General features: G+C 46.2%; 1 protein-coding gene across 1 annotated transcript in view; it reads right to left on the reverse strand.

Annotated features, from left to right (window-relative positions):
- The window catches only part of LOC310858665 (rho guanine nucleotide exchange factor TIAM1-like), a 73,388-nt gene that overhangs the window by 46,644 nt on the left and 13,947 nt on the right, over window positions 1-12,797 (reverse strand). The window contains exons 3-9 of the mRNA XM_083764878.1: window positions 10,524-11,003; window positions 9,963-10,231; window positions 9,207-9,517; window positions 6,107-6,421; window positions 5,422-5,656; window positions 3,671-3,843; window positions 1,977-2,201 (exon numbers count right to left, since the gene is read on the reverse strand). Of these exons, the coding sequence (XP_083621004.1) occupies window positions 1,977-2,201; window positions 3,671-3,843; window positions 5,422-5,656; window positions 6,107-6,421; window positions 9,207-9,517; window positions 9,963-10,231; window positions 10,524-10,996 (2,001 nt within the window). The 5' untranslated portion in view covers window positions 10,997-11,003. The remainder of the gene's footprint in view (window positions 1-1,976; window positions 2,202-3,670; window positions 3,844-5,421; window positions 5,657-6,106; window positions 6,422-9,206; window positions 9,518-9,962; window positions 10,232-10,523; window positions 11,004-12,797) is intronic.

Consider the following 12,797-nt stretch of genomic DNA (forward strand, 5'->3'; position numbering starts at 1 on the left):
AAACAATTAAAATAATAATTAATACAGAGTCCAAATTATTATGGATCCCACCGCAGTTCTAGGAAAGCCCCGCTGTGATTGGCCAGTAGTCGTTGTGATTGACAGTTCTCGTTTTTGCGACCAGTCCATTAGTCCTACAACTACAACCTATATCAAACCCTCCCCCTAAACCTAACCTCCCACAGGTCAGCACACCTAAACCTAACCTTAACCCATGTCTATATGAGCTTGTAGATCTGCTATTTTTCAATAGCTAAAGCATAACATGATGCCAACACCAAAATGGGTGCCCGGTCAGAATGGGCTAACCAATGACTAGTCTAAACTAAGTTATGCACCCCCCCAAACCTAACCCGAACGGCCTAACCATCAGTAAAACTATGCCTTCCCGGGAGCCAATCAGACACATGGTGAGGCGGGTCTACCCTAGAACGTTGGTGGGATTCATAATCACGCGTCCAATCTACCCCAAATTTGAATGAATCACACATTGAAGGGCATCTAAACAAGACAGAGCTAAAAGCCATTTCACTGCCTGGTGGAGATATGCGCTCCGAGTGCCCTTCTTTTCTGTTTTGTTGAGGGCGTTGGCGTAGGATGAGTTGTGATGTGGAGAGTTATTACTCAACAATGCAAAAATACACTAGTCACATGTATATACATGATACACAAAGTAGGAGGACACATGCAGTGTGTGTGTGTGTGTGTGTGTGTGTGTGTGTGTGTGTGTGTGTGTGTGTGTGTGTGTGTGTGTGTGTGTGTGTGTGTGTGCGTGCAGTGTGGTTTTGTGGAATAAACAAAAGCAGTTGAATATAAAAAGAAAGTGAAGCAAATAAAAAACAACTACACAAATCATTTTTACATTTTTTTCTGCATACAATACTCCATTTTGGTGTGCTCGCAATGCAATATAAGACTGAACATGCACACTGTACGGATTGTATTATATTAGAATACACCATTAAAACTGAATTATCTCGATCTGTCGTCAAAATAAACTGTAAACAATAATTACAACAAAGACCTAGCCACAAATTAGTTACTTTTTGTTTACCCGACTTCGTGTGCAAGGTTTAATGTGTTTTAACACAATGCGAGATGCACTCTCAAACCATTGCTCTAGAAAAGTGCTATTTAATACGTACAGTATTCATACGAGCTTGGTACATGTAGGGACTTTTCCGCATGCGGACACAGCCTCAGTGAATGCATGCATGCAGTACAATGATGTACTTTAGTATGCAGAGACTTAATCTCAGCATATGAGCACCAGAGACAGTTCAAACGCTCAGCACTGTCTGCATATCAGTGTATGTTTGAACATCTGAAGCCATTCTCTTGGGTGTTTAGCGCTCCAATCATCTGAAGGTCAATGGAGACACGGCAGCATGCTGTCAATGGAGACACAGCAGCATGCAAGACACGCAGGGCTGGCAGGAGACTTTGAAACCGGTTTGTATCCCCATAACTGTGTTTACAAAGCGCTTTAACAAACAAACCTGTAGTTATGTTCCTTATATAGAGGTTAAAGGTTAGGGTTAACAAACAAACCTGTAGTTATGTTCCTACTTCCTTATATAGAGGTTAAAGGTTAGGGTTAACAAACAAACCTGTAGTTATGTTCCTTATATAGAGGTTAAAGGTTAGGGTTAATAGGGAATACTGTAGGACAGTTCATGTGATGTTGGACAAAGAAGACGGCTTGACTAATCCTCCCTCTTCAGGCCTGATTGTCCTGTATGCATATGTGCAGTTATGTACAGTAAGTACAGTACATGACCTACTATGAGAACTGGATTGAACTACTGTGCATATGGGAGACCTCCACATAGTATATAACAAAAAAAAAAAAAAAAAAAAAAAAAATAGAACACGGTATTATAAATCATCAGAGTGGTTCTCCAAAGTGCTTTAACAAACAAAATGAACAGAAACATCGTGTTGATCATAATAAACGAGTCCAGCCAACCCCCCACCTGTTCCAGGATGGTCTTCCTCTTCTTGGCGTCAGTGACGGTGGACAGCTGCATGTCTCCCATCTTCTTCATCTTCTCGTCCATGTCTATCTTCTGTTCCAGCTTGCGGATCTCCGTGCGCAAGAAGCGCACCGTGTCCTCGCGGTGATGCTGCCGGGCGAGGGCCGTGGCGCACGCCGAGTGGATCGCCGTGATCCAGTTCTCTAGCTCTGTCTGGCCTGACGTCTGGGTGGAGGGGGTGAGGGGGTTTGGAGAGAGACGGAGAAGAAACAATAAGGGGGTGGAGGTTGTGTTGGTGTGTGCGTGTGTGTGTGCGCGCGCGTGCGAGACTTGTTCTCATGCTCTCATCCATGCTCAAGCACTCTCTATATATTTCTAATTCCCGCTCATACACGCGGGTGACTTTGTAAAATCTGATCCATATAGTCAGTGTTTGTTTGTTTTGTGTTATATGAGCTTATTGTAAGTCTCTCTGGATTAGAGCGCCTGTGAATACCTGAACTGTAAATGGTAAAAAGGGCTGTGTGGCTGTCTACAGTCTGTCTACACAGTATGTGCATACTATACTGTATATGTCCATACAAACCAAAACACAAAGACTACAATAACATAATAGTTTCTTAATATTTCTTATATCTATCCAATTTCTTTTAAATACACATTAACCACTTATAGCCTATCGTATTGTATTTCGTTGTACATCGAAGAGCAAAAACAGCAGATCTTGTAAATCAGCTATTTTGACAGTTTCAATTCCCCAAATAAGACATTATTTGAATTCTTCAGAATTTGTCTTTGACTTTTCTTTCTTTTTTTCTCTCCTTTCTTTCTTTTTTCTTAGCCTATGATGACATGCCCAAAATAGAGACGCCAGGTTGAAGGTGTTTAAAATATCACAGTGAGTATGAGTCAGAGAAACAGATGCTCTTTGGTTTTCAGGATTAAGGCCACATGGCTTCGCCTCAGTGATGAAGTGTCAACCTATGTGTTGCCAACAAACGACAAAATTACCCACAATCCAGCCCGGGCCAGCGTGGGCAGCACACGCATGGATTGTGCAGTGACTGCAGTCATTTCCCTCTAGACTGTAAATGTCTCTTTCATGGGTAAGTACAAGCGTCTTTCTTGGTATTATTCTGTCACGAAGAAATTGAGACGTGCGAATGACAGCCAAACAATGGCGAGTGAGAGTTATCATTAACCTTTCTGAGAGGGACCTGAATACAATCCCATCATCGTTTTATCATCAGTCATCTTCCCATTCATTGATTGAATGCCACCCAGGACAGCTGCCATGAATACAAATGGAGGCGCCGTATGTGTGTAGCAGTGGTAAGTGTGCCAGATCACTGTCATACTGTGACAGCGTGGCCTTTAAACATGTCACATATTAAAATAAACACACTGACACATCACTAGCTTATCTAGCACACACAGTAGAATGTCATGTGCGCAAATAACCACTGTATTGCTCTCTCTCTCTCTCTCTCTCTCTCTCTCTCTCTATCTCTCTCTTACACACACACACACACACACACACACACACACACACACACACACACACACACACACACACACACACACACACACACACACACACGCACATGTGTACTGTACATGTATGTATGCATACATGCAAGAAAGGATGCAGAATACACATACAGATAGGTGTGGTCAGTAGCTCTCTCTCTCACCTGGAAGAGGAAAGCATCCCCCACAGAGTTGCTGAGACAGAAAACAAAGTCCTTCTTGGGATGTTCCGGCACAGCCTGTACGATGCTATTTTCTGCCCACACGGCGTGCTTGGGAACACTGTTGTGGTCAATGCCTGATCGACCGTCTGTCTCATAGAGGAACAGAGTGCAACCTGGAGACAAATTAGAAGAGAAAGGAGGGGTAGGAGAGGAGAGAGAGACGGAAATAAAACAGGTGTGAAAATAGCATCGATTGCATACCAGACTTGTGTTTTAGAAGACTAATTTAACTTAGAAGGTGTATGAGAGTGTGTGAAATTATATTCCTTTATATTAGGCTACACCTCTACACCTTTTCAAATGTGTTTATGGCATGGCGGCTCTGTAAGAGTCTGTCTCTTTGTAAGGGCATAATCTGCAAATCACTGGACCAGTATACATAAATGTTGTTGTGCAACGCTGACAATAAGCCTTTTTTCCACATATGTTTACTATTTTTTGAAACATTTAACTTGGCCCGCACTTTTCCTCAATGTAGCCTGACAGCACGTCGCGGGTTCGAGTCCCGAGCCCGGCGGCCTTTGCTGCGTGTCATTCCCATTGTCTCTCTTCCCATTTCCTGTCTCTCTTCAATAAATGTAATACTATCCAATGAAGGCAGAAAAAGCCCACAAAATATATATACTAAAAAAAAAAAGAGTGAGACATTTTATAATGTTAATGAATGGCAGTCGGATCAGGCTGAAACATTGCACAAAGTCACAGATGACATCACAGAATGGCCATATGAAGTCAAGATGAGAGATGTCCAAGATGAGAGATGTCCAAGATGAGAGATACATTGGCAATAACCTCAAACCAACAAAACGGTGTAAAGCACAATAAAGTATAAAAACCAAGTGACTATGTTGTTTTCATTGTCACGGTGGGTGATAAATACGACAGGTTTGGCTCGTGCAGTTCATCCTCAGCCTTAACAAACAGCACAAGGTCTGGAGGAACACAACGAGGACTGATGTGATTATGCGTTTGAAGAATGAGCAGCGAGCGGAAAGGCAGACAAGAGCAGGCATGCCAGCAGAGAAGCTGTTTTGTTTTCCACGCGTTTCAAGTGGGTGAGATCGCATTAGATGCGGGCACCGCAACAATATTAGATTGTGATGAATCGCAGCAGGAGGAAACATAAAGCAGAATAGATGAGGGTGAGAGGGGGACGGTAAGGGAGGGGCAGAGTCAAGGGCACAGGCTTGATGTGATTATAATAGAGTCTGGGGTCCATAGAAACAGGTGTGCAGGATGTCACAGACCGAAGGGTCATGCGGTGCGTGACCGAGATCAAAGTCGAGATAATGTATGCTGTTCAATCATCGCAGTGCTACAGTACATTTAGTACTAATTTAGTAATAAGTTATTGTGCTTATTTATCCCTGGGCAATAGGATCCGTTGCCTCCAACATGTGGAAAGCACAATTAGCTCTACTTAACAGAAGAGAGAAAATCTAGAGGTGTGCAATCTGTGCATAGTTGGACCAAGTTTGTTTTAGTATCTTCAGTACCCACTGACCCACTGACATTTGCAGACAGAGAGACATGCGTGTCTGCTATTCCCTAAGTTGTATGGAAATCATAGGTGGAATTAACATGGCTCGGCTTGCTTACAATACATTATCAACAACAACAACAACACATTTTCAATGAGTCTTTGTTTTGACGTTCTACATTCTATAGTGTTTATGTACTGTATGTGTCACCTTTCAGAGAGACCCAGTAGTGTTTCCATTTGCGTCTGGTGGCAGGCTCCACCTTCTTGTTCTTCTTGTGAACCAGGAAGTTCTTCACAGCCAGAGCTCCCGCCTTCCTGACCGTGCCACCCTGGGTGCAGCCAATCAGAGTGTCTGACGGATAGGCGGTGCTCAGGGTTCCGCTGCTCCGCTCGTCGCTCAGAGCAGACCCCGCCTCCTCGATGCAGTCCCGCCTCCGGCGCGTCTGAAAGGAAGAGAGAGAGGAGAACGTTCAGTTTGGTTATTCACACAGCAGTGGTTCTCAAAGTAAGACCCCGCAGTGGTCCTTCAGGGTTTCCAGGTTGTCTCCAGCCAAATGTTTATATAGCATCAAAATCTGTTTAACCAGTACAGTATACAGTATCTGCTATTTGAAGCCATCTACAACAAGCTCACAGAGCATCACACAATGCAATGCTACAATGCTATTTGCAACAAATCTTGAAAAAGTGTGAAAGATATTTTTCTTCCGCAGCCAAATCATTTGGGGGTCCTTGACAGTTGAGAACCACTGATTTGCAATGCAGTAACATGAACACACGAGCGCTTGCGCACGCACACACACACACACACACACACACACACACACACACACACACACACACACACACACACACAGTCACACACAGTCACACACATGGACATGAACACTAACCCCCCAGGGTTGATTGTCCAGTTCCTTCCGGAAGTTCTCGTACACGCCTCCTCTTCCTCCCTCTCCCGGCCCTCCTCTTCCTCTTCGTCCGTACCCACCGCTGCCCTCCCCGCCTCCTCCTCCTCCCCCGCTGCTGCTCCCGCTGTCGCTGCCGTTGAAGATGCTGCTGTCCGCCGCCGAGTAGACGGAGAACGAGGCCGACATGGCCTTGCAGCGCCGCGACCCCAGCTCCGCCTCTCCGTCCATCTCCGCCGTGACGCCATCGATGCCACTGTCGCCGTATTCACTGCCCTCACCCAGGACGGCCGAGATGTCCTAGAAGACAGGAATAGACGCACGAGCACGCGCACGCACACGCACACACACACACACACGCACACACACACACACACACACACACACACACACAGGGGGGGGACATGATGATGGGAACAATGCAGCATAGCCATGACTTATTCAGAGGTGTTCTAAATGTGGCAAACAATGGGCCATGACAGGTTTCGTCTGCTCTTCATGTAGACTGAAGAATAAATGACACGAGTAATGTCATTTGATTGGGATACTTAGGTTTTAATGCATTCAACCCTTTTCCGACGCTCTTTTATTTGTAAATCTGTGTATATAAAACATATGGAATTTATTATATACAAGAAGTAAAATATACAGGCCCCAACGTTAGTGATCGTGTGACAATTTTCGACGTTCTAGGGTTAATCAGTACTGAACAACAGCAGGATCCTATTTATCAGCAAAATAGTTTGTTTAGAAAAAAGCTGCAGCAGTCTGTCTGTCTGTTTCCAGCCCTGTTCCCTGCAGTCCTGTTCCCTGCAGTCCTGTTCCCTGCAGCCCTGTTCCCAGCCCTGTTCCCAGCACCGGCCAGCGAAAGCCGCCTGTGTCCACTCTGAGAAGCAATGTGGCCAACCAACCACTCCCCCAGAGCATGGGAAGCGATAGCAGATGATGGGAAAAGAAGGCTGTCCTTCAACCATTCCAACCAATCATCAAAAAGTCACCAGAAAGTCTTGCAAAACTCCACATTCTGACATGAAGACAGAGGACTTGTTATGGTATCCCAGTCAAAAATAGTACACACACACACACACACACACACACACACACACACACACACACACACACACACACACACACACACACACACACACACAGAGTGAGGAGTGAGAGCACCTAGCCTCTATAAACTGATGAAGTCTGCCAGTCCTGCAATACTGCAGCAAGAAAAGAAAAAAGCCTCTTCTGTCTGATTAGAAAAAATCCTTCTGACAGCTCACATTATACTGGTGGTTAGATCAGCATTTGGAGTGAACGTGTGTGTGTGCGTGTGTGCGTGCGTGCGTGCGTGCGTTGGTGTGCACAAATCACACTTGGATTAGCGGTATCTAGACCAATAAAAGGATTACGGAAAGCTCACTCTCCATTAACAACCACAACATGTGGTGGGTAAAGGGAGTGTTCGCGGCATAGATGCTGCACTCTGCCATGCTTCTGGGGCTCATTTCAATGGTTTTCAAACTGTTCCATGTCAAGTCATTTGGCCACAGATCCCCATCTGAGAACATTTTGCACCAAGATTTGTGTTAATTATTTATGATTGTTTTTCAACAACATGTCGTCACTGTTGGGTGGAAACCTTGTATGTCCTCTCTCTCTAGGTCGTCCTCGGACGAGCCCTCCATCGTCGTTTCCAGTCATCCCGGTTCTCCGTACATCTGGCCCAGTTCGTTGGTACTTTGAGCTCCTGCGTCGTTCTTGAGTACATCCACGTATGTTAGCGTGGGGCGTCCTCGTGACCGGTGCCCGTGTGTTGGATCCCACAGCACTAGTTTGCTGGCTGGCAGCTCTTGGTGTCTTTGGCAGTGTCCTGCTAGTCTCATTCTCCTGGCTGCTACTTTCTGGCTCGCACCCTTGGCATTGCATCATACAGATTTGTGTTGGTAACATGTGTGCTCTTATTGATGTCCAAAGCTATTTATTTAACTCACAGCATGTCGCAATCGTCGCATTGTGACACTTTTTTGAGCTAGTACATAATGTTATTTTGCTACTTTTGTGCTACACTGTTGTACGTCGGTGAAGTAGGGCACTAAATAATGGGGTAAAAAACAACAACAACAAAACAGATAATGATGAAATATGGAAACACAAGCTTTCTTCCAGACACCAACAATATTGTACTGTAAGTACTGTAAACAACATACAGCACTTAGCAGCATCTATCTAAAATAAATAGTCAACACACAAAGTGTATAAGCTGTGTAACGCGCACGCACGCGCACACGCACACGCACACGCACACACACACACACACACACACACACACACACACACACACACACACACACACACACACACACACACACACACACACACACACACACACACACAGGAAGCATCCCTGGACGTCGACCAGACGTTAATTGCTCGGGTGACTGGTGTCCTCTGTCATGTCAATGAACTCCCCAACTTCCTGCACTCCACTCCCACACAAAGAACTCTATTTTTCTGGCTCTGCAGATGCGCTCGTGCATGTCCCTGTCCATGTACAGTATGTGTACGATGGAGCTTGTGCCCTTACAGTATGTACATGAGCCAGAGCCACTGAGACAGACTAATATAAGGAAGAGGCAGAGGTCTGTGTTGCAGTCTCACACCAGCAGTTTGTAGCTCAGAAGTTATTTTTTACAAAAAGTACATCACAGGCACAACGTTTTGGAGTTTTGGCCAAACAGCCGAAATGTTGTACTAGTGACACATTTTTGCACCATTAATCCTCTCCTCTTTATACTGTTACTTATTCTGTCCTGCACCAGCAACAACGGCATGTGCACAACATATCTCTTTATACAGTTACTTATTCTGTCCTGCACCAGCAACAACTGCATGCTATTATTATATGTTATTATTCCGTCCTGCACCAGCAACATCTCTTTGAACCAGTCTCACACCAGACCACCCAATCCATCCACACAGTACAATCATTATCCATCTGTAACTCTGAGAGCGTATACAACCACAAGGGATACGTTGTTTTGCAGTTGCACCCCATTACATTACTGTGCAGTCAGCAGTTCTCAGTCAGTACCTGAGTGGTTTGGGCCCGGCGGCCCTGGAAGCCCGGGCAGGGTGCAGCAGGGAATGGGATCCCCAGGCCGGACAGGCCCTCCGACAGGCAGTGAGAGCGCCTGCAGGGCAGGGTGAAGGCGCCGTACAGCCCACCTCCGTCCTCCTCAGAGGGGGACATCAGATCGGACTCCTCTCCCTGGCCGTCCATGTCCGCGCCGTCTCCCCCGTTTCGACGGTTCTTATTGGCACAGCGGCTCCTCTGGCCTCTCAGGACCGGGGTCTTCTGCTGGCTGCACAGATGGTCCAGGGAGGACGCCCTCTCTGCGGAGCCTGACACACACCAAACAGATGGGTGCTTTGTGCATGCATTTGTACGTTCCATGTACCTTCATTTAACGAAAGATAATTATTTTAATTGAGTACAGCGGAAGCCTTTTCCATTTACTGTGGTGTAGCCTCCCTTTGTTTATAACCACTTTTATAATTTCATCAATGATTAATTCCCCCTTTTCCGTTTGTCATATTGTTATTTGTTATTTTGGCCTCTTGGCCAGTTCATTATTGTAAAAGAGACTCAATGTTTTTACTAGATAAATGAAGGTATATTTATTTGTGCAACTGTATTGTGTGTGCCCACACACTGGTTTGCACATTTCGTTTCCCATGCGTGCGTGCGTGCGTGCGTGCGTGCGTGCGTACGTGCGTGCGTGCGTGCGTGCGTGCGTGCGTGCGTGCGTGCGTGCGTGCGTGCGTGCGTGCCTTCACCAGCCCTCACCTGCAGTGCCCCGCGAGCATCCAAACTCCTCCTCCTCCTCTTCCTCCTCTCCTCCGTCTATCATCTCCTCTGTGCTGGTCATGTGCTCCTGGCTCATGTCGGACAGGGAGAACTCCAGGCTGTCTTCCCTCCACATGTCCGCTGACTTGGACCTCTTCTTCTTGAAGCTCCCGCCCTCGCGGGGCCCCTCGGTGACACGCTGCAGGTACGTGACCTCCTCTCGGCCCCCCTCCACAGGGCCCCCCTCCATAGGGCCCCCCTCCATAGGGCTGTCAGGAGAGCAGGACATGACAAATGGCTTCAATATAAAGAGATATCTGACAATGGGCGATACCAATAATCAACATATCAACATATGGCCAAATAAGGCCATATGTTTTTAAATAGTGAAAATAGCAGTTCTACACAGTTCTCACAAAGCGTGTGCTTGTAGATCTGCTACTTGCGATGTCCTTGAAAATGTTTGAAAATATATATGAAACAAGTATCACTACGATGACTATCTCAGATAATCAATCGGCGGTCAATCAGCGGATTATGTCATAACTGCACCGGGCCTACCCCTCCCCCGAAGAGTCCTCCATGGCGCTGCCCCGCGTCAGCGTGTCGGCCTCGGATGTCTCCGGCGTGGGCGTGGCCAGGGCCTCGTCGTCGTCGTCGTGCTGGAAGGACGACTCGGGCCTCAGCGTCATGGCGACGCGCTGCGTCCAGTGGGGGTTGGCCCCGAACTCGGCGGCCATGAGCGCATCGGCCGGGTCGAAGGGCTCCAGGCCGCTCTCGGCCAGGGACTGGGGGATGCTGGGCGTGCTGGAGGAGCGCGTCGACGCCTCGGAGTTCCGGTGCTCCGGTTTGGCCGACGCGCCGGCGTTCTGGGAGCGCCGGGTGACCTGCTGCTGCTGCTGCTGCTGCTGCTGCTGCTTGGTGCCCGAGAGGCGCAGCGAGCGAGACGACGTGTGCTTCCGCGAGAGGTGGCCCGCCGTCACGTTGCCGTGGAAGCCGCTGTCGCCATTCGGACTCGTCTCCACATTTCCCATGATTCAGCTGCACATTGTGAGGGATTGAGAGAGAGAGTCACAAAAACAGGACATACGTTCCTCTCGAATATTGCCTTTTATTTCATATGGTGCAAAGATACCGGGTTGTGGCTCTTTCAGAGCGGGAACTCTGGGGGGAGGGGAGGGAAAAAAGGGAAGAAAAAAAAAAGTTCGAAAAATGTTGTATAATATTAATAACATTAATAAAATAACTTTGATCAAAAAACATATTTGCTTAACCACTTGAACACAGTGCTTGACAGTAACAAAGTACATTTACTTTAGTTGTTGTGCTTATTTGTTTTCTTTCTTTTATCGTATCTGTGCTTTACTTGAGTATTTGTATTTTTGGATACTCATGAGTCATGACTCATGGCCGCTGGTGGTAAATTATATTGAAATGTATTCAGTGATGTAATTTAGTTTGTTTATTCCATAAATGACGCTCTGTGCTTCCATCTTCACTAAGGCAGACAGTATGTAAAGTTAACATGGAGGACAGTATAGTCACTGGTTGGATTTAATCCTCCATCCTGTGCTCTGCTTCGGGTGTATATATTGCAGTGTCAGCTAAACACCTAAAGACAGACAATAAGCACATCAGCTGTGTGTTGTGTTGTGTTGTGGTGTGCTTGTTGCTCTAGAGAGGAGCGTCATCTCCCGCCTATCGTTATCTAAACTAGTGAGCAGGGGTGGCTTCTTGGGCCGCATCCCCGAATGTTTTCACAAAAGCCGCACATCTTTTAGATTTTTTAAATAACTTCATATTTGTGTCATTTCTCTCAGCCTGACTGGACCAGCATTGTGTGTGTGTCATTACTACTAAAGTGAGAGGCTAGCAAGACAAATGTACGTGAATTGTTGTTAGTAGGAATGAAAACAAAGATGCACCACCGGAAGAGGATGGCTGAAGTAGACTGAACGGGCCGACATCCGGTCTCTACACACGGACACAGGTGTCCCCAGAGGCAAAAAAAAAGGCTTTTGGTCAACAGGCCAAAAGCAAAAGAATATACGTGAGCTAGCTTACAAGCTCTACAACTAACAGTATGGTCATTGGTCATAAGGACGTCTTTCACAAGGAGCCAATCCCAGAAAGTAGTTATGAGTCATGTCTTCTGGATCATAGACGTAAAGGTGATCTAATCTGACCAGTGACTTCAATCTTCTATCTGAGAGAGTGAAAGGGACATTCCAGTCACTCAATGTTAATAGTATTTGTAGTAGATAACAGTAGCACAATTTGAAATGTTCACTCTATGGCCAGACAAATAATGTAGTCTGTGTGTTTGACTAGAGTTTGACTAAATTGCTGGATTGTGGCCCTTTACTAAAGATGTGATTAAAAGTGAAATGTCAAAGATGGTTGCTTGCTTTTATAGCAGGTAGCTCATTGTAAATTAATTACCCCACAATTACTCAGCTAGAATGAAAAGCAGCAGGGTCCTGGGAACCTGGGACCGAAGTTCTTCAAGACCGTAATCGTAAGCTCTCCGACAACTCACTTCACCACGTTCTCTCTGTTATATAAAGGGCTGCTGAGTCAGATACTGTCAGATCACTGCAACCTCTGAGTCACAGATCACATGCATCGGATCCTATTCTGCACGGGTCCTTCAGGCACCCAGAGAGAGGGCCCACACTGCAGAGGAACAGGACGGGGGAGGCAACGGAAGAAAGAAAGAAAGAAAGAAGAGTGCGTGGGAGGGTGTGTGTGTTTATGGATGAACAGATAGACAGACGGACGGGACGGACATCTTTCTCATGCAGATAAAGATGGGCATAATGAAAGAGTGATAGT

The sequence above is a fragment of the Protomyctophum parallelum genome (assembly GCF_964188405.1).
Source record: "Protomyctophum parallelum genome assembly, chromosome: 1".
NCBI classification, from domain to species: domain Eukaryota; kingdom Metazoa; phylum Chordata; class Actinopteri; order Myctophiformes; family Myctophidae; genus Protomyctophum; species Protomyctophum parallelum.